At 57.7% G+C, this 26,303-nt stretch overlaps 2 protein-coding genes across 38 annotated transcripts in view; one reads left to right on the top strand and one right to left on the bottom strand.

The window, feature by feature from the left end:
* The window catches only part of HMG20A (high mobility group 20A), a 161,258-nt gene extending 148,799 nt beyond the window's left edge, over positions 1-12,459 (top strand). For 22 of the 25 annotated variants that reach the window (XR_005862519.2, XR_005862518.2, XR_006931004.1 and 19 more), the window contains 3 exons: positions 8,383-9,893; positions 11,294-11,401; positions 12,180-12,459. The gene's annotated coding sequence lies outside the window, so the exon portion shown is untranslated. Of the gene's footprint in view, positions 1-8,382; positions 9,894-11,293; positions 11,402-12,144 lie in introns of all 25 variants that reach the window. The other 3 variants (XR_006931005.1, XR_005862533.2, XR_005862535.2) reach the window with 2 other exon arrangements.
* Positions 12,020-26,303, bottom strand: part of LINGO1 (leucine rich repeat and Ig domain containing 1) — a 99,938-nt gene continuing 85,654 nt past the window's right edge. For 11 of the 13 annotated variants that reach the window (XM_046898994.1, NM_001024577.2, XM_046898996.1 and 8 more), the window contains one exon: positions 12,020-14,324. In XM_046898994.1, coding sequence (XP_046754950.1) covers positions 12,471-14,312 — 1,842 coding nt within the window. In that variant the 5' untranslated portion in view covers positions 14,313-14,324 and the 3' untranslated portion in view covers positions 12,020-12,470. Of the gene's footprint in view, positions 14,325-22,825; positions 22,897-23,088; positions 23,124-26,303 lie in introns of those variants that run through there. The other 2 variants (XM_040706282.2, XM_040706283.2) reach the window with 2 other exon arrangements.

The raw sequence follows: 26,303 nt of genomic DNA, 5'->3' as shown, positions 1-26,303 counted from the left end.
ATGGGAGCAGGTGTGAATTGGAGCTGAATTTGGCACTCCATGCGTGGATGTGTCTGGGTACCAGAGAGCATCCTTCTCACACAGCTGTGCACAGGCTTTGTACAAGGTGGTGCCAGCAAGCACCTCTGCCCTCACACATGTGCTCCATCATACCTGGAACTGAGGGTAAAGGCAGCCTTCCCACCTGGGCCTGTTCTGCTCGTGCAGCCCTGAGCCTTGCTGGGGTCTGAGGGACACACCAGGACACCTCTTGCCATTGCAGACCTGCTGTGCCACCTGGGCTAAGCTGGAGAAAGGCCAGGGCCGTGGGGCCCTGGGGAAGCACGTGGACCCTGGGCCCTACCGCAAGTGCAGGAGGGAGATAAAAACGCATCAGTGCCTTCATCTGCCCTTATGGATTTTTCCACCATATTTTATCAGCAGTCATTTTTATTTATGTGAGGTTAAAGTCAGTCCAATTTGGAAATCAGCTTGTCTAAGGAGCTCCCCTCAGATCTTATTAGCCTCATGCAGTATTTCTATTCATTTTTGCTAATACCATTCACCAGGCTGGCTGCGGTGGCGGCTCCAGGAGATGGTAACCCTCTCTCTGCCAGCCCGTGGTGGCTTTGAGCCTGCGGGGAGCTGCAGGACCCTCTGGGCAGCGTGGAGCTGGGGCTTTCCCACTGCTACCAGCAGCACGGGGCACTCTCTGGCTGCCCTGTGCTCCCAGCTCTGCCTGCAGACACTGAGGGCATTGGTGCTGCCGTGCTGCAAGTCAGGGCGGAGAACAGTTAAGAGGCGATTGGGCTATCCTTGTAATTAGAGAAATTCCTGGAAGAAGAAGAATTAAAATCCAGAGAGGGCTTTTAAACGATAGATAGGATGCCTGAATCAGGAGGTCCTTCAGCTGCAGATTGCAGAGCTCTCAGTGCACGCCTGGCCTGCCCTGCCATGGGGCTCGGGCACTTGCTGCTGGCCCTGCCACCGAGGATGCTGCAGGGTGGACCTTGGTAGGAGCCAGCTCTGCAGGCATCTCATGGCCCACAAAGGAGCTGATTGCAGAGGGAAACAAGTGGATGTGCGGGCTGGGTGTCAGCCTGGTGCCTCTGTGCCATCAGCGTGACCTGCAGCAGCACGGCCGGCCCTCTGCCCTCACCATCGGGTGTTTGTGGAAGTGTTCGGTGCCGGGTGACTGTAATTAAAAGAAGAAGAATACACACAATGAAATGATTTCTGGATGCAGTGAAGCGAGGAACGTATTAAATATTCATTGCCACTGGTCTGCTGGGGGGAAAGAAATGGGAATTATTTAGAAGGGGAAAAACATTTTAATTATTTAATTTGAGAGGAAACCTCCCCCACAGCTCTCCTTAGAGCTGAGCCCCAGACACATGGCAGCACAAGGCAAGGTTGGATAACGTCTTCGTGGGACTAAGGCCTGAAGATGGGAACGGGGGCTGGGAGCCGCTGGTGTGCCCAGCCCCTGCACAGCCCTTCTAGCAGGCCCACGTGGGGTCTGCTGCGCATGGGTAGGTCTGAGCACCGGCATCTCACAGCACACACAGCCTGCAGGCATCAGCCTTCCCCCGAGAGCCTCCGTGCCCTGCAGACGGGGCGCTGGGGCAGACATCCCGCTGGCACGTCTGCTTGAGATGGAGCTGAGGACCTCCCGGCTGCACGTCAGAGATTGAGACGGACGAAGCGTGGGGTCTGGCAGCAGCTGATTGTTTGCCACGAGAGGAGGTGCTGCGATTTTTTCCCTTGTGCCTCCAGATTGACAGTCTCTCATTATTAGCCCCCTGGAAACAGACGCTTTGACTGAAAGAGCCATCCCAGCTTTCGCTGTAACAATCAAAGCGGCTCGAGAATAAACATGGCTTGGCAAAAATAAACACAAATTGCAATGCTTGCTGTGAACAGCAATATCCAAGGGAGCCAACATCAAATGAAGGATTATCCCTGTTTGCAAGGAAGCTCTTCTAGCAAGAGATTGAACAAGGACCATCTGCAGCCCAGAGCGAAGGGGCTGCGAGGAGAACCCGCTCGTGCCATCAGGAGCTCTCCTCTTTGAAGCCCACATGTAGGCACTGTCTGGTGTGCTTTATGTGCTCTGCTGGCTGCTCCAGCCCCTCAGCTCTTTACGGCTCCCTCCAGCTTGCAGGCAGAAAACCCAAGGAGGGGTGCGAGGAGGGCTTGGCGAGCGCGGGGAGAGCCTTCCCTGAGGCTGGGGTGGCTGGAGGAAGGCGGCATCAGCGCAGTGCTGCTGGAAGGCTGAAGGCACAGCCCTAAGGCAGCTCCTAGCCAGCAGCTGTCCCTGCACCCGTGGGAGTGAGCAGGAGCGAGCCCTCCTCCCGAGCCCTCACGGAGAGCCCGCGCGGCATAAATCAGGTTTGGAGGCACAGAGGTTCCATAAACAAGCTTATTTTCTGAAGCCAGCTCCCATTATGTTATCTGTCACTTTATTGGGGTTTCTGAGCCATTTATTTTTATGTATATACATCGGAGCCGGTGAGCCGGCGTTGGCCTGAGCGTATAAAGCTGACAAGACACAGTAGCGGCGTGCGAAACCTGTCAGCAGAGCAGCCGCCTGTGAAATGAACACAAGAGCCTGCTGCGAGGCTCTTATTTATGGGAGCTGGTGCTGAGGGGTGCTGGCAGCCCTGCGACCCGGCACTGCCGTGGGCACAGGCAGCTGGAAGCACCCCTCCTTCCTAAGGAGCACCCGGAGGTCCGGAGATCACTGCTGGCCAACAGCATCCTTCTGGAAGGGCACATCTCTCTGGGATGGATGCAGCACTTTCCTTCCCACTGTGGACCTCCTCGGTAGATTCCTTCTTCAGTTCTGTTTGTGTTTACGGCGTCAGAGTTTGTTCTGACATGGGAAAGCCAGCGTTTCCCTACCTGAAAACTGCAGGGCTTTCGGTTGGGTTGGAAACTTTCTGTTTTGTTTCCCAGTTATTTTACCCCTGAAACAACGTTTTGCCAAACTCGATCGTCTTTCGAAAAGCCTGAATGAATAATAGTTCCTCTCATACTCCAGGAGAGAAGTATTTCGATCAGCATTTTTTCCTCTTAGTTGCAGCAAACATTTAGGATGCTAGATAGTTTCGTGGGTCATTGAAAACCCTAATGAGCGTCGTTACCAGAGTGACAGGACAAACACAGACCCTATTTTTACCCTGTTTTGCTCTCTGTTTTCACACCCTGTGGATGCTGTGACCCCGGTCTGGTCCTTCAGGAGGAGAAAGGTACCTCTGGTGCTTTGGAAAGGCAGCGGGTGGCCATGCTATGTGCATGCTATGGTGCTCCCTGAGTGCTCGTGGCAAATTTTGGTCTGATTTTTGGTTGGTCTCGATGGCCCTTGTGAGTCCTTTCTAACTCAGGGTATTCCATGCCTCTGTGGAGTGCTGAGCCCATACGAATGCATCTGGGTGCTCTGCGTGCATCCTCTCCATTCACACGCTGGCCGAACTTGGCCCGCGGCGCTTTCATGGTAGACAGCAGCGTGGCTGTGTGCCACCCAGCTCAGGCTGTGTTTCAACAACCGGAGATGAATGTTATGCCTTGTACTTGGCAGTGGAGGGGGTCAGCAGAAAGCACCGTGCTGCGTGCCAGCTCCTCTGCTGTGAGGAAAGGGGGGCCACGCAGGGCTGCTCCTGCACCAGGATGTCTCTGATGCGCAAACCTCTGCATGGAGAGGCACCAGAGCTGCTTTTCCCTACCGGTGTCACAGCACCCTTTCTGCTGAGGCTGCTGCCAAAGCGCTGTTCTGCCCAGGTCCAAAGTCACGCAGCCTTGGGTAGGCTTGGGGAGAGCGCAGGAGATGGAGAGCAAGCTGGAAGCAGCTATTTTGGGCCGTGCCTGTGTGTGTAGGGGGATGTTCTGTTTGACAGGAATAATAACCTGTGGTTGAATCTAGACTCCCACCCTGCCTTCGTGCTTCCTGAGTGGTAGCAATGTGTCATCTGCACAGAGCCATTCAGGAAAACACACCTGGAGCAGCTGCGTGTCTCGGGGGTGCCCCTTGGAGAGGGGACGGTGGCATTTGTCCTCCTCACAGCAGCAAGCTCTGACCCATCTATAGGAAGTATTCTGGTGCTGCTTGAAAGTGAGTGGCATTATTTTAATCCTCAGCTTTCTGCTGGGTGAGGAGCACATTTCCTTCCCCGGCTTGTCTCTCCCCTCAGCACACCCCATGTACGCCTGCTGCAGGAAGGGCCTCATCGCCTCCTCTCCCTGGAGAGTGAGCTGGCAGCTCTGCCTGGTTATCTGCTGCCTTCAGCCTGGATCATCCCTCTGCAGCTCTGTCTCTCACCTGCCTGGGCACTGCTAAATCTTCCCTGAAAGGAACAGCAATTTGTCAAGGAAAACAGGAAGGTCTGAGCCTCACGCGCCCCAAGGCCACTTAGCAGGGCTCTGGCTGTCTCTGGACACCTGCTTTCTGCGGCAGAGTGACAAGCAAGGCTGCAAAGCTTTTCTGGAAGGAGCTTCCTTCGTCCTGCTCGGTGCTGGTGCCGCTGCCGTGAGCCCCTGTGGGTGAGCACTAAATGCCTTTTGCCCCCCCGGTCCCGGAAAGGTGTGATGTGCCCCAGCTTTGCCCCACGTGGAGTGCTGTCTGCTCCGTGTGCTGTCACCGCCTTCCTTTGTACTTCTCTGCACCAAGCCACTTATTGACTGGGAGTGTAATTGTGCTGCATCATGGCTAATTGGTTTGCTCTGTCGCTCTCCATTTGCTTTCTTGCTGCACTCTCCCCCCTCCCCATTCCCTTGCTCGAATGCACTGAGCTGTGAGCGTGATTGGGGCGCAAGGCCACCATCCTGATTGCTGGAGGAAAAAAGGCACCCACCTTCCTTCTTTCTTCTCCTAAATTCAAATGACAAGAAACAGAGGAAAACAATTTTGCAAACCCTTGGCGCAGGGCCAGCTCTGATAAAGAGCCGTAATTAATCTCCCCAGCTTTATTAGAATATCATTACAATTAACTCAGCAATCTTCTGTTGATCAAAGCCATTGTTCCCCGCAGAGCGGAGGAAGGCAGTGCGTGTTTGTGAGCCCGGATCGTGCAGGGGCTGAAGGCACCCAGAGCCGAAGCACTCCTGCTGGCTGAGCAGCCAACCTTTGGGTGCAGCCTATTCAGCAGTGGGTTTATTCCTTTGTGTGTGCTGATACAGCTCTTTGCCTGCCCGCTTCCCACTCCGGGCTGGAGATACAGCCACTGCTGCACTCATGCAGCCAACAGAGGCACAACGGGTAAAGGAACCGGGGAAACATTGGTGGGAGCCACACTGTGAACAGAGGAGAGTTGTCAGAATGAAGCTTTGTAAGCTCCACAGTTAAATAGCCCAAGATGTGTGCTATAGAAAAGCAAGGAAAATGAGCACGGTTAAACTACCCCCTTTCCTCCTTCTCAGACTGTTCTCTTAATATCGGGTATTTATCTGTAATTTAAGCCTGTGATTAGTTTTATCAAAAAGATAGTTCCGAGGCACAGATCTTCCAAATGATTAGGTGTGTGTTGGAAGAAAAGAAAGCCATGCTTGTGCTGCGGGATAAAGCTGTATCTGCTTGCTTCCTGGAGCATCCATCTGTGAGGGCCTCGTGCCAGGAGGAATCTCCTGCTTGTGCACAGATCTGCACCCCCTCTGTTCTTTCAGAGCAGCCATCTGTCCCCATCGAAGGCACCAGAGCCAGATCCTCCTAGGTGCAGGGCACCGGGCAGGGCACTGTGTTCATCTGAGGTGATCTCACGCGTCTCTTCTTTCTCACCACGCTTCTGCTCCTTAGGAGATGCTTTGGTGGCCATGGGCTCAGCGACAGCGCTGGGTGCGTGGAGACACCCTGCTCTCCATGCAGCACCAAGAAGGGGAACGGTTCCACTGCTGGAGGGGGTGTGGGGCTGAGCTGCTCACAGAGCCCTCCGTGGGGTACCGATTGATGTGAGCAATGAGGCCGGGTGGCTGATATAAAGCGAGCACTGTGCAGACGTTGAGGGTGGCACGCACTGCTACTGCTGCTGCTGCTGCTGCAAGCCAGGGGCATAAGTAGATTAAAAAATGCAATCAAATGACTTCAAGGAAGAAAGGTTTGTTAAGGACTAATCAGAAAATGCTGCAGAGACAGCGTGGCTCAGAAACTCTCTCACCTCAGTTTGCCTGAGGCTGGTAGGGTGGTGCAGGAGGGCTGTTAGAGTCGTGCACTACTTGCGTGGGCCTTCCCTCTGCCGTGGCCGTCCCTGGGTGACTCAGTGGGGCCCTTCCAGGGTGCAGACCTTCCCCAGCCCCTAACCCCGATCCAAGGAAGGATGGAGTTCTTCATCTTCCCCGAGCCTATGTCCTTGGATAAGGCAAGGGAACCTCCTGTGGGTGGTGGGCACCTGATCCCTCACCGCTTTGGGCCAGTGAGAAGGAGCTGAGCCTGGATTTGGAGTTGTTAGTGCCAGACCAGAACAAAAACCCAGACCTATAAGGCCACAAAGCCTGCGAGGGCAGGGGTTACGGTGTCACGTGCAGTCTTCCTGAGGGCCTTTGCTGTCTGTCCCCATGCTGAGAACGTGTCCTTCCACACTTTGTCTGCCAGTGCTCTCAGCACGGCGATGCCAGGAGGGGTGGGCTGAGGGCAGGAGGGTGCTCTGCTTCCATGTTGGGCTCAGAGAGGAACCGGTGCTGAGTCCAGGAGATGTGGTGCATGCCAGGCCAGGCTCGGAGGGAGCAGGAGCCAGGGAGGCTTTTCTGCAGGGCTCCTCCACAAATGGCTGGGGATGTCAGGCACTGTCACAGGTCTGAGTGAGGCGCAGGGCTGAGTGTCAGGTTGTTATTAAATACCATTAATAAGTGACAAAACTCCAGGAGCAGACAATGGCTGGAGGAGGATTGTTGCAGCAGCAGGGAGACGGGGCATAGGGAATGTGAGAGGCATATGCTCTGTGCTCCTTGTCCTGCAAGAGGAGATGGGGTGGGGTGGGGTGGGGTGAGATGGAATGGGATGGGATGGGGAGGGTCAGGTGGGGTGAGATGGAATGGGATGGGGTGGGGTGGGCTGGGATGGGATGGAATGGGATGGGGTGGGGTGGGCTGGGGTGGGATGGGATGGGGGGGGTTGGGTGGGGTGAGATGGAATGGGATGGAATGGGATGGGGTGGGGTGGGCTGGGATGGGATGGGATGGGATGGGGGGGTTCGGGTGGGGTGGGGGCGGTCGGGTGGGGTGGGATGGGAGGTGGTGGGGTATGGTGGGATGGGATGGGATGGGGTAGGGTGGGGTGGGATGGGATGGGATGGGGTAGGGTGGGGTGGGATGGGATGGGAGGTGGTGGGGTGTGGTGGGATGCGATGGGATTGGATGGGATGCAATGGGATGGGGTGGGATGGGATGCTATGGGATGCTATAGGGTGGGGTGGGATAGGGTGGGATGGGATGAGATGAGATGGGATGGGTGCATTAGTGCTGCATAGGGAAACAACTTCTGTAATATCCTGGAGGCAAGTGGATAAGAAATGTTGCAAACAACTGTTTTTCTTGCCAAGTATTCATTCTGCTCAGTGCTTGCTTTCCCCTGCTGCTCCCCCAGGGAGAACCAGAGCTGGAGGACAACTGTATGGCAGCACCCAAACCAGCAGTGCCCACATCTGCATGGGGGCTGCCTGCCTGCTTCAATACCTGGAGCGGCAGAACACATGCACCTGTGGGAGGGATGAGCTGGAGGCCAAGACACCTCCAGTGGTTATGGCTGGACTGGGAGCTGAGGGACAGCAAGCGGGCTGATCAGCTGCTTGAGGCAACTGCAGGGTATCGTCAGCGCAGAGAGACACTTCCTGGCAGTTATTTAAGGCGAGATGCCCTAGTTTTGTGCTTTCGGTGGAGTCCCTAATTATTTCCCAGCCTTTGTAGTGAGCTAATTGGTTTTGCAGCTCTCAGGGCTGGGGAGCACTGATAGGCTCAGGAAGCACGAGCTGGAGGGACAAGGAGAGGAGGGGGAACCGCTGGGGGCTGTCAGCATGGCTGGGTATGGGGGGTGGTGGTACAGCAGCGTGGGGTCATTGGGGGATGTTGAGGTGGGAAGACGGGAAGAAGGATGTTGTCTTGTCTGATCTGAGCTGCTGCTTCTGAACGTCATTGGAACGTGTGGCCACTGCATGCAGTGTGTGACAGCTCCGAAGTGCCCAGGTGGCACTGGATTTATTAGGGCATTATCCTGCTAGTGCTGCAAATGGTGTCATCTGTCTTCTAAACTTTGCACTTTATTCGTGGGAGAGAATTTAGAATATCCAGGCGATATGCTGCAGCTTTAGCATATGAAAAAGCCCTGCTGGGAAGTGTAGTTTTATTGATTTTGTTATTAAAGTGCCACTGGAATAAATTAGCTCATTTGACCAAAATGTCTCGTTACCTGGATTGTAACAGGCACATGATGAAGTCTCCAGAGCTGCCTGCTGATGGGACCCACGGCCAGCATCCTGCACCCTGCTCTGGGCACCCAGGGACCCCCAGCACTGCCCGAGTCCACCAGGAGACAGCCCAGAAACCTCAGGTGTCGTGGGGGGGAACACTGTACTTTGTTGAGGTTCACACTGCTCCTCTGATCCTTGGCTCAGCTGAGTGCATTGTTTTAAAGGGAAAGAGGAAAAATCCCCTTCACGGGGCAATATTTCTTTAGTACCTCAGTAATGTAGGTGGATTGGGAAATGAACCGTTCCCCATTACAGTGGGACCTAACTGCACAGCCCATGCTTTCCAGTTAAAATTTGATTGCCTTGAATCCTGAAGATTATGGAAAATAAGAAAAAGGCCCAGTAAAATTTATGGCTTTTAATCATAAAGCAGTAGAATTGCAGTAAATCTATCATAAGCAAGCAGATAAGCAGCAAGGGACCCAGAAAAAAGGGAAGCCATAGGCCTGGTTCTGGGTCTGGAGGAGCAGGGCTTCAGGGTGGAGCAGGGCTGCAGCTCCCACCTCCTCCAGGGTGCCCATCCCACATGTGCAGGGCCCTTCTGTGCCATCCTGCAGAGTCAGGTGCCACGGGCCACAAGGCATGGTCTGGTAGAGAGCTGGGCAGGGGTAGGGGGCATGTAGATAGTGAGGAGTGGTGAGGTGGGAGCAGGGGATGGGGCAGGATGGGGGAGACCATCACTCCCATTTTTAAGAAAGGGAGACCTGAATAACTGCAGACTGGGAAGATCGTGGAGAAGAGCCTCCTGAAAGAGATGTTAAGGCACATGAGGGATGAGGAGGTGATCCGAGGCGTCTAGTATGGCTTAACCAAGGGCAGATTGTGCCTGACCCATCTGATGGCCTTCTATGATGGAATGATGGCATTGGTGTACAAAAACTGAACGTGCTCCTGCAGCCTGGAAGGCCAATGGCATCCTGGGATTGTCCCCCCCTATTCTGCCCTTATGAGGCCCCATCTGGAGTGCCTGCACCCAACTGGAGTTGTGCAGGCCTGGGGCCCCCAGCACAAGAAGGATGTGGAGCATCCCCTCCACACACAGGGTGCAGGATGGGACCCACTGAGGTGTGTGATGAGAGGAGACCATGGAGAGCGAGGAGAGCACGGACAGGGGGATGGCAGCAGGGAGGGAGGTGCACAGAGTGAAAAGCATCTGTCTGTGCTGCACAGCCCGTGGTTACCTGACGAGCAGTGCTGGCAGGCAGCCCTGCTCTCACCTGGTTAAACTGCAATAGAAACACACTGTAAATTTCAGCAAAGGAGAGAGAAAGAGTTTATTCTATCTTTTTTTTTTCCCTCCCCATCTTTATGGCCATGAAAATTGCTGATCTGAGATGCTGGCCCTTTTAAAATGCTTTTCTTCTGCTCCGTCCATCTGCTTTAATCACCCGATGACTGCGGAAAAGAAAGGATCCAGCAGCTCACAGAGCATCAGAGATAAAGAAGTGGATGGTGCACTGCCAGGTGGGCAGCTTAATGAGCACTGGGGGTAGCTCTCCTGGGAACCCCCCCTGCTGTGTGCTCAGGGTGTTCGGGTGCCTGGGAAGGGGCAGAGGGCTGCAGGGCCTTGCACGGAGCCAAAGTAATATTGTCTCTTCTTCTCTAAAGCTCCCTTTTAAGACCTGATTCCTCCCTTTGATTGCTAGGATACTGCTGTGCGCTGCAAATACCTTGCAGGACTTGCTTGTCAGTATTATTATTATTTTTAAATCTCTGTGTGTTGAATTAGCCCTTTTAATTACGGCATTAAAAAAGGATAACTGGAGTCAATTAAAAAGCTCTTTCAGCCCGGCAGCGTTAATAGCTGCCCAGGAACATGGAAACCCCTCCACCCCTCCGCCGTCTGTTGAACTGAGTTGTCATCATCAGCCTGGCAGAGCTTGGGCAGAGCTACGTGCACACCCCATGGGGGGCAGAGCACGGCCCACAGTGCTGCTGGGCACAGCTCCTCCCGAGGGCTGAGCTCCAGGGAGCACCATTGGGTCCATCCATTGGCCACTGTGGCACACGGAGCTGCGGGCGCTTCTGGTTTGCTCCTGTGGGTTCACTCCTAGATCACTGCAAATGGTGGCAAAGCACTGCTGGGAGGGAGAGCCTGCAAAAAGCCATTGTGCTTTGGCTCTTTGGAAAAGCAGAACACAAAGCAAACGGCTTTAAAAATAGTTCGGTTTCAAAACTGAAAAGGAAGGATGGGTTAGAGATGATGAGAAGCTAAAACACGAAGCTCCTGAAGCCTGCTGTGGAGAAAGGAATGCAAAATGTTTTGTTTCAAGGTGAATGGAAAGCTGAAACCAGCAAAAAAAATCCCTCTTCCCATGAGCACAGATGTTTCAGGTTGTTTTTCCTAGATTAGCACATCGCTGGAAGAAAAGAAAATCCATTCCTTTCTCTGCCAGCACTCCAGGTTCCTGTTGCTTATTTTTTATCATGTTGTAGTGACTTTGATCCCCAAAGACTCCTTAAGTGCTTTACAAGCCAAGCATGCAAATCTGGGCTCATCCCCTGAGGTGCCACCGACACTATAGAAGAATCATAGAATCACTGTGGTTGGAAAAGACCTCTAAGATCCCCCAGTCCAACCCCGACCCACCCCAGCATGCCCTCTGACCACGTCCCTCAGTGCCACATCTCCACAGTTCTGGAGCACCTCCAGGGTGACCCCACCACCTCAGCCTGTTTCAATACATCACCACTCTTTCTGAGAAGAAATTTTTCCTAACATCTATCCAACTGTGTTGATAGGCGACCCACAGCAGCATCAGGGCAACCCGCCCCACCGCCGTGCTGCAGCCCCGGGCCTGTTCCCCTCTGGCTCAGGCAGCGTGTCTGTGTCTGTGTGTATTTATATATGTGTGTAATTTCAGATTTCCAGACGAGCCTGGAAGCCAAATTCCCTCGGACGTGCCTGAGGGTGCTTGCAAGTCTGACTGCCAGCTGCCATGTGCCCAAATCCTCCGTGAGAGTCATTGCAGGTGGGAAACCTCGGTGAACCCCATCACTGCTTGTGCTGCTGGGTGCTGCAGGGCCGGGTTCCAGCAGGGCACTGCCTGCCTGTGCTACAGCGCTGCAGCATCCCTGTCTGCAGGGAACAATGTCCTTTGGAGAGGACAGACAACTGTGCTGCTGGCAACGGCGGGCAGACAGTCCTCTCCCACGGACCCCCGGGCATCCCCAGTCCCACTGCCATCTGCACTTGGGCTTGCAGTCTTTACACACAGAGGATGGGCAGACAGCCCTGCTGTGTGCTGCTTACGCACATCAGAGACTCGGCCCTGCTCCCCTGGGCTTTGAGGGCCGAGCTCACCACTCAGATGGGCATTTGGGAATTGGCTGTAAAAATACAACCGGTCCTCGGCAAAGAAGCTGAATTCCTCTGGGTGTGCTGCGCAGGGCTCAGGGCACCATGGAAGGTGTCTTTTCTGGGCAGCGAGAGCCCTTGGTGTCAGCAGGAGAGTCACTGCCTGGGGCTGTGCTGAGCAAGACGGCTGGAAAGTGCCTCCTGGAAAGTGCCTCCGAGACCACAGCTCCAGAGGGGAGAAACCGAGCAGTCGCCAGAGATACAGAAGTCAAGATTTTGCATTCCAACTATCTATAGGAAATAGGGTTTTTTATTATTTCAAGTTTTCATAAAAATTCATAATTATTGAAATCAAAGTTACAGAAGAAAGTTTGTAACTTTTTATTGATTTTATTTCTTTTTTTTTTTTTTTTAAAGTTTATTTCCCCCCCCTTGTTGTTTTTCCCCCTCAGAATTATATCTGACACCAGAGTCTATCAGACAAAGTCCTTACAAACACAGGAGTCCTGAAGACATCGGCTGAATGTTTTCCTGGTATAAAGAAGAAGAGGAGGAGAAAGAGGTGGTGACGGTGCAGGTGCAGAGAGTTTGGACTGGGGCGGAGGGCGTGGTGGAAGGAGAGAGGTCGGTATGTTTGTACCAATGTTTTTAAATCACTTTTTTATTTGTTCATAGGTTCTCTTTGTTTAAAAAAACAAAAAACAAAAAACAAAACCCAAAACTATTTGCAAATTGTTGCCTGGTTAAATCATCTTCATATTGAATTTGCGCGGTGCGTCGGCAGAGCTGATGCCCGCGTCGGACTTGCGTGGCACGTACTCGATTTCAATGTTGTGCTTGGTGTTGCCTTTCCCCCGGCTCCACAGGAAGAGGAGCACCAGACAGAAGAGCACGACGCCCAGGAAAGAAATGAAGCCCATGGTGGTGGCGATGATGAGAGTCTTGATGTCAAAGGGAAAAGGCACGGTGGCACGTGTGCTGTTGGCATCGCTCTCGTTGGGCTGGTTGGAGATGAACGCGAAGGTCTTGTTGGGCTGGTGGGGCCAGTCTGGGGAGTAGCTGCGCACGTGCAGGTGGGCCAGCATGGTGTCGTTGCCACCCGCGTTGCTGGCAATGCATAGGTAGGTGCCGTTGTCCTGGATCTGGGCGTAGCGCACCTCCAGCGTGCCGTCAGGGAAGACAGTGAGCCGCCCGTTGGTTTTGGTGGAGATGAGGTGCTTCCGGGGAGAGAGCCACATGATGGCGGGTGGCGGATCCCCGTCTGCCCGACAGACAAAATGCACCGTGTGGCCTTCGTCCACAAAGATCTGCTGAGGTTTGCGGTCCCGTATCCGAGCTCGGCGGCAGGTGAAGTAGTTGGGCAGGAGGACGTCAGGGAAGTCTTTGAACTCCTTGCCCTGGACGAACTCGGGGGTAGAGCAGGTGGGCTGCTGCTTATTGAAGTTCAACCTCCATCGCCGTCGGAACACCCACAGCAGCCGACAGTCGCAGGCCAAGGGGTTGTTGTCGAGGATGAGCGTCTCCAGGTTGCCCACCGAGTGGAAGGCCGACTCTTCCAGAGTGGTCAGCAAGTTTCCTGACACGTTCAGGATGCGCAGGTAATTGAGGCCACGGAAGGCAAAGGGCTCGACCGTGGTGAGCTGCCCTCCCACCAGCTGGATCTCCTGCAGCCTGAGCAGGTCATGGAGCATGGAGCCCTCGATGGTGACAATGGGGTTGTAGGACAGGTTCAGGAACCGGAGGTAAACCAGGTGCCTCACCGACACATACGGGATGGACGTCAGGTTGCAGTGGGTGATGGACAAGGAGGTCAGGTTCAACCCATAGAGGCAGTTGGATGTCATGGTATCCAAGTAGGGCCAGTGTGAGATCTCGAGGACCTTGAGCCTGTACAGCCTCTTGAATGAGTAATCCCGGATGGCGTTGATGTTCAGGTGGCGCAGCCGCAGCACAATCAAGCCGTGCAGGTGAGACAGGGCCTCCGTGGGGATGGAGGTCAGGTTGCATTTCTCCAGGGTCAGCTGCTCCAGGCTGTTGAGGCCGCTGAAGGCCCGGTGGGAAATGTAGACAAGGTCGTTGTCCCCTACCTCCAAAGACTTCAGGTTGTACAAGTCCTGAAACATGTAGTCTAGGAGGATCACAATTTTGTTCTCACTAATGTCTAGCTTGGTAAGGTTGCTGAGTCCGGTAAACACCCCCAAGGGGATCAACTTGAGTCTGTTACTCCTGAGCCCCAGCGTCCTGAGGTTGAAGAGGTTGTTGAAAGCCCCAGGTTCAATGGCACTGATAATGTTCTCGTTTAGCTCCAGCTCTTCAAGGTGAGGATAGTTGGCAAATTCATCCTGGTTGAGCGTCTTGATGCGGTTCTTACCCAAGTCCAGCTGCCTGGTCTCTGTTGGGATCCCCTCCGGGACGACCATGAATCGCTTCCGATGGCACAGCACAGCACGCTCCTGGGCAGAGCACTCGCAGCGCGGAGGGCAGCCCGTGGCAGAGCCGGACAGGATGGATCCCAGCATCAGGAGGAGAATTGGCTGCCAGCAGGCCAGGATTGGGCTGCGCATACTCGCCTCCCCAGCTAACATCCTATCTCTCACCTGCAAAACACGGGGCAGAGAAAGAGAGAAGGTGGAGGTGAGCAAGCGCTGCGCAGAAACGAGGAAGAAGGTGTACCGTCCCGGTAGAGGTGACATTATCTACCACATAACATGGTGAGAACTCTGCTGGCACTTTGCTCTGTTTTCAGAATCCTCAAAAAATACCAGATGAGACAATGGTCAGAGGCTGGTGTGAGGCTGGAACACTGCAGGGAGAGGGGTCACCACACGCTAAGACAATGGGAAGGCTTCCCTCACACACGGGCAAGAGATGGAACACCATATCAGGGCTGTTTTGAACACACCTCTAGGACACAGGGCGTGCTCTGCATGCTCCTATATAGAAGTGCATGCCCCTACACAGAGGTGCCATTGTGTGTGCACCTGTAAGACATCAGGCACGCTTTGCAAGCCCTTATACAGCAGCTGTTACACACGTGCCTCTGACGCTGGGTGTGCTTTGTATGTCCCTATATAGGGACTGCTCTGCGTGTGTCTCTAAGATACCGGGCACACTCACTGCCACTGTAAGAGACCATAGAGCTCTTGCTTCTATGACACTGGGTGCCTTTTGTGTGCAGTTACATAGGGGCCATCACACGTGCACCTCCAAGACACTGGGCGTGCTTTGAGAGGCCCTATGCAGGGGTCACTGTGCGTGCCTCTCACACACTGGGTGTACTTTGCACACGCCCAGATAGGGGCTCCTCTGAGACACTGGTTACGCTTTGTGCAGCCTGATAGAGGGCTCCTACACACACACACCTCTAAGACCCTGGGTGTGTTTTGTGTGCCCCTATATAGGGCCTATCGAGCTCTTAGTCTCTAAGACACTGAGTGCATTTTGCATGCAGCTACGTAGGGGCCATCATATATATCTCTAAGACAGAAGGTGCACTTTGAGCATCCCTACATGGGGGCCGTTGTGCAAGTGCATCTAAGACACCGGGGGTCCTTGTAAGAAGCCAGCTCCCCTTATGCACTGGGAGTCTGGGGATTGCAGTTGCATAAGGAATTTGTGCTTCATTGGGTACAGCATCCCTCAGTGGTGGTCTCAAAACACAGCTTGTGGTCAGCCAGCTTCAGGGCTGCACTCCCCCAGGCTCCCCGTTTCCTGGTTCCAGGCCCTCCGTGAGGCCCTCTGCTGCCTGTCCTGGGAGCACTGGTGGCCTTCCCTGAGCACTGTATGGGCAGCTCCTGTCCAGGATCGGGACGGAAAGCAGTTCTCCCTTACTCTGCCTCCGTGGCGTTCCTTCCCTTATTGTGTAAGCTGCTATGAGGAATCAAATCATATTAATGTTACAAATGAGATGAGCAGCTACTCTGGACTTTGTTTATATCTATTGTTATGTGTAGGCTCTGCATCACTTCTACCAATGCTATTTATGGCTATCGCTGCATTGCTTTATATCCCTCATTACATACACTGTCCATTACTTTCCCTACTGCAGCACTATTTATGGGCCCGGTATACATTCTGTGCGTTACTTTAATTGTGTCTGTTTATATGCATCATTTCATAGAGCTAGATGGCATAACTTTTGATGCGGAAAAATAAATTCAGCGTTTCTTTGCAAGGTTAAAGTTCCGGGATGAGCGATCCTGGACGGGCATAAAACCATCCACCAGCACCATCTTGGAGCCCAGCAGGCCTTGGCATGCCAAGCTGAGCTCCGGCTGGGCTGCGTGCTGTGGAATCCTCCGTGCCTCCATTGGGCCATGCAGTAGATGAAGCCCTTCCAGGCATACTGCAAGGCAAACCCTGAACCCTGCCTGACCTCGCAGCACCTGAGCCCCCACCCCAGGAGTCCGGCTGGGATCGGGGCTGATGGCTGCGATGCACGAGCCGGTACCAGCCGGGGAGCGCTGCAGCCCTCTGGCACCAACACAGCAAGTGAATCGATGAGAAGGGAGCAGCTGCCGGAATCACTAGCGTCAGGCAAATATCAAATCAGTGCAAACCAGAGGAAAAACTGTGCCCAGAGACACGGCATCCAGCGCCCACCCTCGCCACCCGCTGCCTGGGGACGGGGGCTCGGAGGCACAGCCCCATCCTGGGGGAGAGCTGCCGAGGGGCACAGATGGCCCACGGGCACGGTGCTAAATGTGGCAGTACCCGCTGAGCTGGGAGGAAAGATGCTATTCTGGGCCGTGCTGCGAACGCAGCCTGGGGCCGGGCTGCTGACGTGAGCGGGGTGCGCTGCTGTGACGGACACGGGAGGAACATCCCCGGAGAAACCAACCCCGGGATGGCACCGAGGAGCCCCACCATGCACCCGGGCTCACCCTGGGGTGCTGCTGCCTCCCAGCCCTGGCTGTGCCATGCTTGCTGCCCGCAGGGTGCCCGGCACTGGGGCTGCTGGAGCTGCACCGCACCGTGTGATCTGCTGTGCCGACAGCGAGCGAGCAGCAAAACCCCCGCGTCAGCGCTAAGCCCACCTGGCATTCATAAATTACAGAGCGTGAGACGTTCACCCTTGAACCAGATGCTTGCGAGAGCATCAAGCAACGCAGGCAATCGAGGACGGAGCGAGCCAAATCCCTGGGGCCCCACGGTGCATGGGGGCAAAGCGGGGCTGGGGGGCACGGCTGAGGGCACGGCTGTGGGTGGGGCTGTGGCTATAGGTGTGGGCAGGGGGTCAGCCGCCACCTCAACCCCACCTCCGTACCACTGCCTTTGCACGGAGCCTCTGGGATGCAGCTCTCGGAGCTGGCGCTGTCCTCAAAGCTGCTCCAGCTAAATCAAGTTTTATTGAACTTGACTACATTTTAGAGATAAAGACTCCAGGTTTACAAATAAATATTTAACAACCTTTCCCGCTGCTAAAAGAGTTGCTTATCCAGACCCCGGGCTCTGCGCTAAGTGTTCCTGTAGCTATCTGCAAAGCAGCAAAACAAAGGGAGAAGCTTTAATTTGCCAAACACGTTCGTGCCCATTTCCGCCTCTCTCCATCACTCCCTCTGCATCCAGTGCACATTCACAGCCCCTTCCTTCCATCTCCCCGCTCCCACCCCAGGTGGGATGGCACCATCTCTCTGCTTGGGAATGCACAGCGCTCCGGGGGGTTGCACAGAAGGATCTCTGAGCTGCAGGATCTGCTTTCAGCTGCTCCGAGATGGAGCCTGGAATAGGTGCGCCGCAACCTGATCTGCCGTGGCAGTTGCTCCGGGGCTGTAAAAGAGCATGAAGAAGTATCCAAGATGCAAATCCCCTTCCGGCACCGACACGTCCTGGCTGGCACCAGGTGCCCACAGCTCCCGACCCATGGGACTGCTGCGCAAAGGGCTTCCCCATGGCTATGGCTCTTCCTCCCGAAGTGCAGCAGCCCCATTGCCCCGGGGCATTAAGTCAGCAGGGTGCTGGCAAGGAGATCCCATCAGCTCCGCGGTTCTGCTGAGGCCCTCTAGCTGAGATCACAGCTGTGCAGAGCTGCTCACCCTCCTCACACCTTTGCTCCCTCGTTTTTCAAGGGTTTTTTTTCTCTCTTTGGCTGCACATGCTTCAGTGACCCATCAGCAAAGAAAACATCCTGACAAGTGATCAATAAGTAATTGCAAAGGCAGCTGTGGATGCCTCGGGTGCAGAGCCCTGAGCTAGCAGGAGATAAATGAGCACGGGAAGGTGCAGCACACCGTGGAGCTCAGGCTGGGAGCCAGCCTTGCTCCACGCACACCGAACTGCTGCAGCCAGGCCAAGGGCTGCCCGCAGCTGAGCAGTGCCTGGAGGGCTGTGCCTGCTGGGGGATGTCCCCCGAGCGTCTACCATGGGAGCAGTGCCCTGGAGATGTTTCAGGCTTGGTCGGCAGGAGAGCAGGAGGTGTGCTGGGAAGGATCACAGAACCATTAGGGTTGGAAGGGCCTTCAAGATCATCTTGTCCAACCCCAACCCATCCCACCGTGCACGCTGCCCACGTCCCTCAGTGCCACATCTCCACAGTTCTTGAACACCTCCAGGAACGGTGATTCCACCACCTCCCTGGGCAGCCTGTGCCACTGCTTCACAACTCTTTCAGAGAAGTTCCTCCTGATATCCCACCTGACCCTCCCCTGGCACAACCTGAGGCCATCTCCTCTCATCCTATCGCTGTCACCTGGACAAGAGGCCAATCTCCACCCCACCACAACCCCCCGTCAGGGAGTTGTAGAGGGCAGTAAGGTCTGCCCTGAGCCTCCTCTTCTCCACCCTGACCCATCCCAGCTCCCTCAGCAGCCCCCCATAACACTTGTGCTCCAGACCCCTCACAGCTCCGTTCCCATCTCCAGACACGCTGCAGGGCTTCGATGTCTTTCTGGCAGTGAGGGGCCCAACACTGCACTCAACGTGCAGCCTCACCAGAGCCCAGTACAGAGGGACAGTCACCTCCCCAGTCCAAGGACATGCACCAGCTGTCCAAATGGGGCTTCTCATTTTATTTATGGCAGCGAGCCTCCCCTCTGAGAGACCCACCTCTGGGGACATGGGCTGCTGCAGGCGCTCAGCACGAGGCACCCAGCTCAGTGAGCACCAAGCGCTGGGCAGGAGCGGGACTGAGGGGGCTGCAGTGCAGCACGAGGGGCTCTGTAGAGCTTTGTGCTTCCCCGCATGTAGCTGTGAAAAGGGGGTGGAAAAAACTTCCTCGGACTATGGAAACATTTGCAGCAGAGAGGCAAAGGAGCATCTCCTGGGAGAAGCGCCAGGGTTACGCTGACATTGGGAAGGCAGCGCTCACCTCGCCGTGCCCTTATGGGGCAGAGGCAGCTGCCGGAGCTCATCCACCATCCCGCTCGGTGCTGTGGGGTCAGGGCAGCGTGCCCTCCCGTGCAGCCTGGAGCATGCCTTGCTGTGCAGGGTCTGGGTCCCCCACCCCTGCATCCCAGCCCTGCTCCGAGGTGAAGCCCCGGATGAAGGCACTGATGCTGCGCAGCTGCAGCAGGTGGGGACCAGGCTCATCCCAGCCCCATGGAGCAACGCTGCTGCTGGAGACCGTGGGCACATCCATTACGTTACATTTAAGGTCAGCCCGTACTCACAGCACCGCTTCTGTTCCCACGCCTCATCCTAAAATACACCCACAACCAGCGCAATGCCCTAAAAAAAGGCTGATCCGGAGCACCGCGTTGTCCCCCGGAAACCTTTAGGATAACAGCAAGAGGACTTCAGAGGACACGGCCCCACAGCTCCAGGGAAGCTGCTGATCTACCTCTGGTTGGGAGCGGCCCTGATATTATCACATTGCTGCCCCAAATGAGTGGCCCCACAGCCCTTTGGGGGGGGGCTGACCGCAGAGCAGGGGAGCACCACTGTGTCCCCCCTCCACCTCCTGCCCGAAGCCTTCCTGTGAGCCACATCTCCACCTGTCCCAATTATTGCTTCCTTCACGCAGTAACGAATACAGCGCTGCAGGAATGTCCAGAAAGAGGGAAATGGAGAAAAAAAAAAAGGCAGCAAAGGAAAGCACGAGTGATGGTGAACGCAGAGAAGACTCCTCTTCCCAGCCCAGCTTTCTTTGTGATGATTTCACACGTAGAAATTCCTTTTTCTTTCCCCTTTCTTGCTTGTTTGATTTCTGCATTATTTATGGCTTGTCTTCGGGGCCTCTATTTGTTGTTATTGTTTCATCCAACAATAAAACACATTAGATACAAACAAACAGCGCAGAGCCGCGGCGGAGCCCTGTCCTACACTGTTGGATGGGGTCGGTCTGTGCACCCCCAGCCTGACCCCGTGGCTGCAGGGTGCAATGGGATGGCATGGCAGGAGCAGGGCTGTCCCCATGGCAGGAGCAGGGCTGTCCCCACGGCACAGAGCTGCCTTCGGCGCGGTGCTGCATGGTGCTTTGGTTTTGTTCCGCCTGAGCTGAAAGCGTTGCTTTCCGCCCCTTCCTCCTCCTCCCCAGCGGTGGTGATAATAACACAGAGGCTGCACTCCGGGCTGTATGTGAGAACAAAAGTAATCACGTGGAAACGCAGCGCATGGAAATTAAATCGGAAATGCAAGGCCAGGGTTTCCATTTCGGTTCGGCTTCTGTATCGTTTCCCATTGAAAAGGATAAACAGAGTGAGCGCCAATCAGCCTAATGGCAGCACCTAATGGCAGCACAATTCCATGTTTCCTGGAGCAAATCGCAGCTCCGGCCCAGGGCCCAGCGCCAGCCCTGTGGGATGGCCATGGCACAGCACAGCCCGTGGGCAGGGAGGGGTTCCTGCTGCACCCAGCGTGCCCATGTGGGAGGAGGGAGCACCCAGCAGCGCCTGTGCACGTGCCCGGCCTCTGCCCCTCACCCCCCGGCTGCCTCCGGGGCCGCATTGGTTGTTTCCCATTCCACACTCGACATTTCCAATCTCAACAATGAGCTGGAAGAATGGATTGCACCAAAATATTTCTGTGTCTCTCTCCGGCGAGAATTCCCCATTGGAGACCAATCCAATTAAGGTGCTGGTTATGAAATTAACCGTAATTACAAGAGCGATATTTAACGTTTTGCATTCTGATGAAGAAACGGAACAGAAATGATAAAAACAACAAGAAACCAACCCATAATAACGGTGGGTCCTGGTGAGAAAAGTCAGAGCAGCGTGGGGCGGCGGGAGGGCTGGGCTGTGGGGTGGGCGAAGGGCATTGCGCAGGAGCAGCACCTGCCTGTCCCCAAAGCATGGCACCGGCCCCACTGGATAGCCCGGGGGGCACTGCCATGTGGGCATCACCTGGACCCCGTCAGCTGGAAATGTGAGCAGAGACAGCAGGGTTGCCCCAAGGAGGGGTGGAGGTGCAGCCCCCCACAGCACGCAGAGCGGGGGCACGTGGCAGTGGCACGGAACGCTCTGCATGTGGCCGTTCCCCTCCGCAGCTCCAATTTCCCCTCCCCCAGGTGGAGAGAGAGAGGGGTGGGGGGGGTGGGGGGGAATGGGCTTGGAAGAAAATTGAGGCCATGGCCTTCGGTTGCTTTCTCCCTTTCTTTTCCTTGGGTTGTTTGATTTGAGTTAAGCGCCCGCAGCTCTCTGCTCTCCCCCCACCGGCGCCACGCTGCCCCTCTGCCCACCCAAAGCCATTCCTGCTGTGCCGAAGCAGACCCCACCAGCAACACCGTGGTGCGGGGCACCATGCCTGCATCCTGTGCCACCAGGAGGGCTGCCACACAAACCAGCAGCACACCCCGCCCAACACCGGCGCCCAGGGGCAGCACCCCATGCATCTATCAGTCCTCGCTGGGCCACGACGGGCTCCATTCGCTTTAGAATCCAGCAGCTGTAATTATGCTGCAATTACACCGTGATTGTGGCGATATTATAAAGTGATTTATCAACCCCTGAAACGAAAGCTCACGTCAGAGGGTTTTACACTTGTTACGTGCAGCGAGCAGTGCAAACTTTGGCATCCTTACGGTGACCGTCTTAAGCGGGAAAGCAAAGGAACAATAAGTCATTCCGTCGTGCCGTTCACCTTCCGGTGATACGAAGCAGTGGTAATTAGTGGTATCGCAGAGTAATTGCGTTACAGGTGTGGAATAACGGCAGCACGGTGCCACATTAGGGACGTACAACCGCCTGCTTTGTAACCAATCCCCCCAGCCAAGCGCCCGGGCAGCGCACCCCTTCCCCAGCCCCGCACACGGAACTCCCGCAGCGCCGCCCTCCGCCCGCCTGAGCCCCACCGGAGCCCCCGAGTGGTGCCACAGCCCCGGGCACCGCACCGGGACGGGAGGGAACCCCTCGGGGTACCCGGCGCTCCGCACGGGGCCTCTGCGGCTGCCGGGGGAGCTGCAGGGAGGGCCGTTTGCTGGGGAAGGGCTGCCCGGGCACCGCTGGGCACCGCTGGGTTGGGGGCGCGCAGGGAGCGCGGCTGAGCCCACGGCGAGGAAAGCCGCCCGCACGGTGCCCGCAGGCGTTTGCCGCACGTCCCTCCCTCCCGGCCGAAACCCTTCAGCGGCATCAGCGCTCCCACCTCAGCCCGGAGGTGGCACCTCCAGCCGTGCGGCTGCCTCGCACTCCGGGCTGCGTGCGCTCGGCGAGGCGCAAGGTGAAAAATCCCATCACCCACGGACAGCAGCGGAGCAACAAGCGGCGGCCGAGGGGATCAGGGCAGCCCTCGTGCCCTCCTGCCCCGAGAGCCCCTTCACCATTAACCCCTTCCCCTCCTGCCGGGAGCAAACCGAGGGCGAAGCGCTGTCGGCGTTCCCCCCCGCCGCTCCCCCTCCAATTCGGAGTCCGGGCGGGGGGACCCTTCAGCGCCCCGGATTCCCCCTCAGCCCTCAGCCCTCCCACCCGCCGGCACCTCCCCGCGGCCCCACTGGCCGTCCCTGAGCCCGATGGCGACGGAGGGCTCAGCGATACCCTCCGGCCCCCGCCCGCGGGCCGCTCCCCGGGGCCGGGCGGCGCGTCCCTGCCTGCCTCCGCCCGGGGCCGGGCGCGGCCGTGGGACGCGTTTCCCCGGCCCCGGCCCCGGATGGCAACGCCGGGGCCGCCGCCGCTCTCCGGCTCCGCAGCCCTGCCCGGCGGGGAGCGCTTCCCCGGCCGTACCCCACCTGCATGTGTAATCCGCTGCCGGGCGGCTCGGTTCCTCCATCCGGGGAGCGGGAGGGCTGCCCCTCGGGATGCGGCTGCGGGCAGGGCGGGGCGGGGGCCGGGGGAGCAGCGAGGAGGGCTCCCGGCAGGAGAGGGGCGGCGGGGGCGGCCACCGGCGGGGCCCGGGGTACGCGTCCTCCCCTCCCCCCTCCCCCCCGGCCCGGCGGCCCCGCTCCCCGCTCGCCCCGCGCCCGCTCCCTCCCGGCATCGCCTCCCCGCTTACCTGCATCTCATCCTCGCCGGCGATCTCCTTCGGTCAGAAATGGCATCTCCCCCGGCCCCCACCCCCTCCGCCAAAATCTCCACCTGCGGTAACGCAGCTCCCCCTCTCCGCAGCGGCCGCACGGGAAGGCGGCGGCTCTCCCGGCTCGTGGGTCCGCCCGGCACCGGCCGCCCCCGGCTCCGCTCCGGCACGGGGAGCTGCGGGGCCGCCCTAGGGACGTACCGCGGCCGGCGGCCTCCCCTCCGCGCCCGGCGCCGTGCTGCGGGGCGGCGGCATGGCCCCGCCGGAGACTGGCACGGCCCGGGCTCCGGCTCTGCTTCGGCGCGCCCGGGCTGGGGCTGGGGCTGCAGCCGGAGCCGGAGCAGCAGCCGCCGCCGCCGCCGCCGCCGCCGCGCCGGCCCCCGCCTCCCCTCCGGGAGGAGCCGCCGGCGGGCGCGGGGCGGTGCGCGGAGCCGAGCGGGTCGGTGCGGAGCCGCCGCCAGTCCCCTCCTCCCGCCGCCTCCCCCGCGCCGAGGGGCGGTGGGTTCGGGGCTGCAGGAGCGCCGTGCGGGGAGCGGCGCCCCCAGGGGCCGGGGCCGCGCGTCGCCTCCGCCCGGCGCTCCGCTCCTCTCTCCTCGCCGCAGCCCGGCACCGGAGCGGGAGGACGGGGCGACGGGCCGGGGGAGCTCTGCGGGCGCGGGGCTGAGCGCTGCCGATCCCCACGGGCCGGCGCCGGGCGCACGCTGAGCCCTCAGCGCCGCGGGCGGCAGGCAGCACCCGGCACTCCGTGCTGTGCCCGCCGCGTCAGCCCTGCCCCGGTGGGTGCCGATTTATCGAGCGGCATCGGCCCCTCTTCTATCGAAGGCTGATATCCCGGTGATAGCGAACACCGACTTTGCTCCCCGTGTGCTCTTTCCCCTCCCGCCTCCTCTCAGCAGGGCTCTCCTGGGGAGCTGCCCTTCAGGTCCCGCGTGGCCAAGCCGGGTGCGAGGCGGCTGCACCGGGAGCCCACGGCCGGGCCGTCGGCGTGGGGCTGGGCATCCCGCACCGAGCCCCGGGAGCCTTCCCTCGGGCGGCCCTAAAGCCCGTGGGAGCTTTTGAGGAAGAGGACGGCTTGGCCTTCCTCCACGAGCCGTTAGCTGAGCGCAGGGGTGGGGATTCCCACGCGGAACGGCGCCCTCCGTGGGCCGCGTGCCCGGCGGCCGTCCATCCCCCGGGGACGGCGGTGGGGCAAGCCCCGTGCTGCCGCTCCCCTGGGGCCTGCAGAGCGGCGGCGATCCTCCCGCTCCGAGCAGCACGGGAACAAACAAGGGGTGGGCACCGCCAGCTCGCCCGCTGCAGCTGAATCAGCCGGCAGCGCCGCTGCCCACCCGCCGGCTGCCCGCTCCTGGCACACGGGGAGCGCAGCGCAGCGCAGCGCAGCGCAGCCCCTCTCGGCGCAGCTCAGGCCTTCCTTCGCGCAGATCGATGCCTCCTATTATGACGGCTATTTCAGCGATGCCATCGATGTTAATAGCACTTCACCAACACAGACAAAGCCGGCGAGCTGAATGCGTCCAGGAACAAAAAAACAGAGGACAAAAGACAGGCTAAGAGCGCTGAATGCTGTTTTCAGTTCTTTTCCCCTTCCTCCCCACACACGCACCGTTAAAGCCCCGCTAAAGTGCAGGGCACTGCGCGTTCGCTAACAGCACTCCAGAGTAATTCCGGGCATTGTGTGGTGCGCGAGAGGGGGACTTCGCCTTGGCCGTGCCGCACAGCCGCGGTGCTATGCGCTGCCGGGAAGCAGGGGGCCTCCCAACACCGCCTTTCCAACAGCCATCCCCACCCCGTGGCACGCGAGGGACGAGGATGGAGCTCGGCGCGGGGGCATGGACAGCCCAAGGCCGCGGAGCGCGCTGTGACCCCTCTCAGCGTGGCACCGGGGCCGAGCCGGCAGGAAGGGGACGGGTTTTTATCCCTCCCGTTATTATTACAGTTCCTTCTCCTTTCAGATTTTCACACTTTTGCCGTAACGAGCCGAGCTGAGAAAATCCACGCAAATGCCAGGCGGGGATAAGACGCACCGCACCTCGAAGCGCTGCCAGCATCGGCTCTGGGAGCGCCGCCCCTCTGCACCGCTCCCACGGCGTGGGGGCTGCAATCCCCACCGCCACGCCGTGGGGCTGCTTGGGCAGGAGGAGAGTGCCCTGCCGGGGGAGGTGGTGGCATTTTGGGATGCGTGTGGGGAGCGGGATGAGGGGCAAGGCGGGATATTCCTCTCCCCCGTCCCCGCGGCCATCTGGTCGTGTGCCGGTGCCTCCTCGCAGCAGGCTGAGTCAGTCCAGTGGCTTCTCATTACCAGCTGGAGGGAGTCCAAATTCTGCGTGGTACGCCCGCCGCCGAGCCAAACTGAGGGTGGTTATCAAGTATGATCGTAATGGTTGCTCTCCGTACTGCCTCGTGCCTTGCTCCGGCCTGCCGACGGACACGGAGCAGAAGGTGCCTCAATCCCAGGCACCCCAAATCCTCCAACCTTCAGCCAGAACTGGAGGCCGACCCCAGGCCCAGCAGTGCTGCTGTGCGACAGGCTGTGGAAGGGCTCCATTCAGCTCTGGAGCTCATTGACACGTATGCAGAAGGTATTAATAATATCGAGCATCTTCGCGCCTATTGTAGCCCACATGCAGGAGATGAAAGATAATTTCTGGGACAAGGAAGTTATGACAGTGACAGCTTTTTAACAGCTTGGCACAAGAATAGGAGAGGCACAATGGGACAAAGTGATGATTAAAGCTCTCAGCACAAAGCAGAGAGGGCCGGGAGAGCACAGTGAGCACGGGGGGAGTGGGGGGGGGGATGGCAGAGTGGTGTCAAGAGCCAGCACTGAAAGAAAGCCGGGGGGGGGGTTGGTGCAAGGGAAGGGACAAAGCCGGGGTCAGGGAGGTGGGGGAAGGAGCCCCTCAGCCCACGCTGTGATGGGGCTGGGCCCTGTGGCTGTGCCAGGTGCACCGTAGCATTCCTGACACCCAGAGAGCCGCGGCGGTGCCATCATTACCGATATTTGGTGCTTCTTTGCACACGCACGCACTCCCCCCATGTACACGGCGCATGTAAACAGCCGCCTAGTGACATTTGCACGCCCAATTACACCTGTGTATCATTGATTTACATGCACAGTTGGAGAGCAATTAAAACACTGGAGCCTGCTTCGCACTTTCCCACGGCCGCCACGGGGCACGTTTTGGCCCCATCCC

The sequence above is a fragment of the Gallus gallus genome, chromosome 10 (assembly GCF_016699485.2).
Source record: "Gallus gallus isolate bGalGal1 chromosome 10, bGalGal1.mat.broiler.GRCg7b, whole genome shotgun sequence".
NCBI lineage: Eukaryota > Metazoa > Chordata > Aves > Galliformes > Phasianidae > Gallus > Gallus gallus.
The sequence above is the reverse complement of the archived record's forward strand: the minus strand, read 5'-3'. Positions and strand labels throughout refer to the sequence as shown.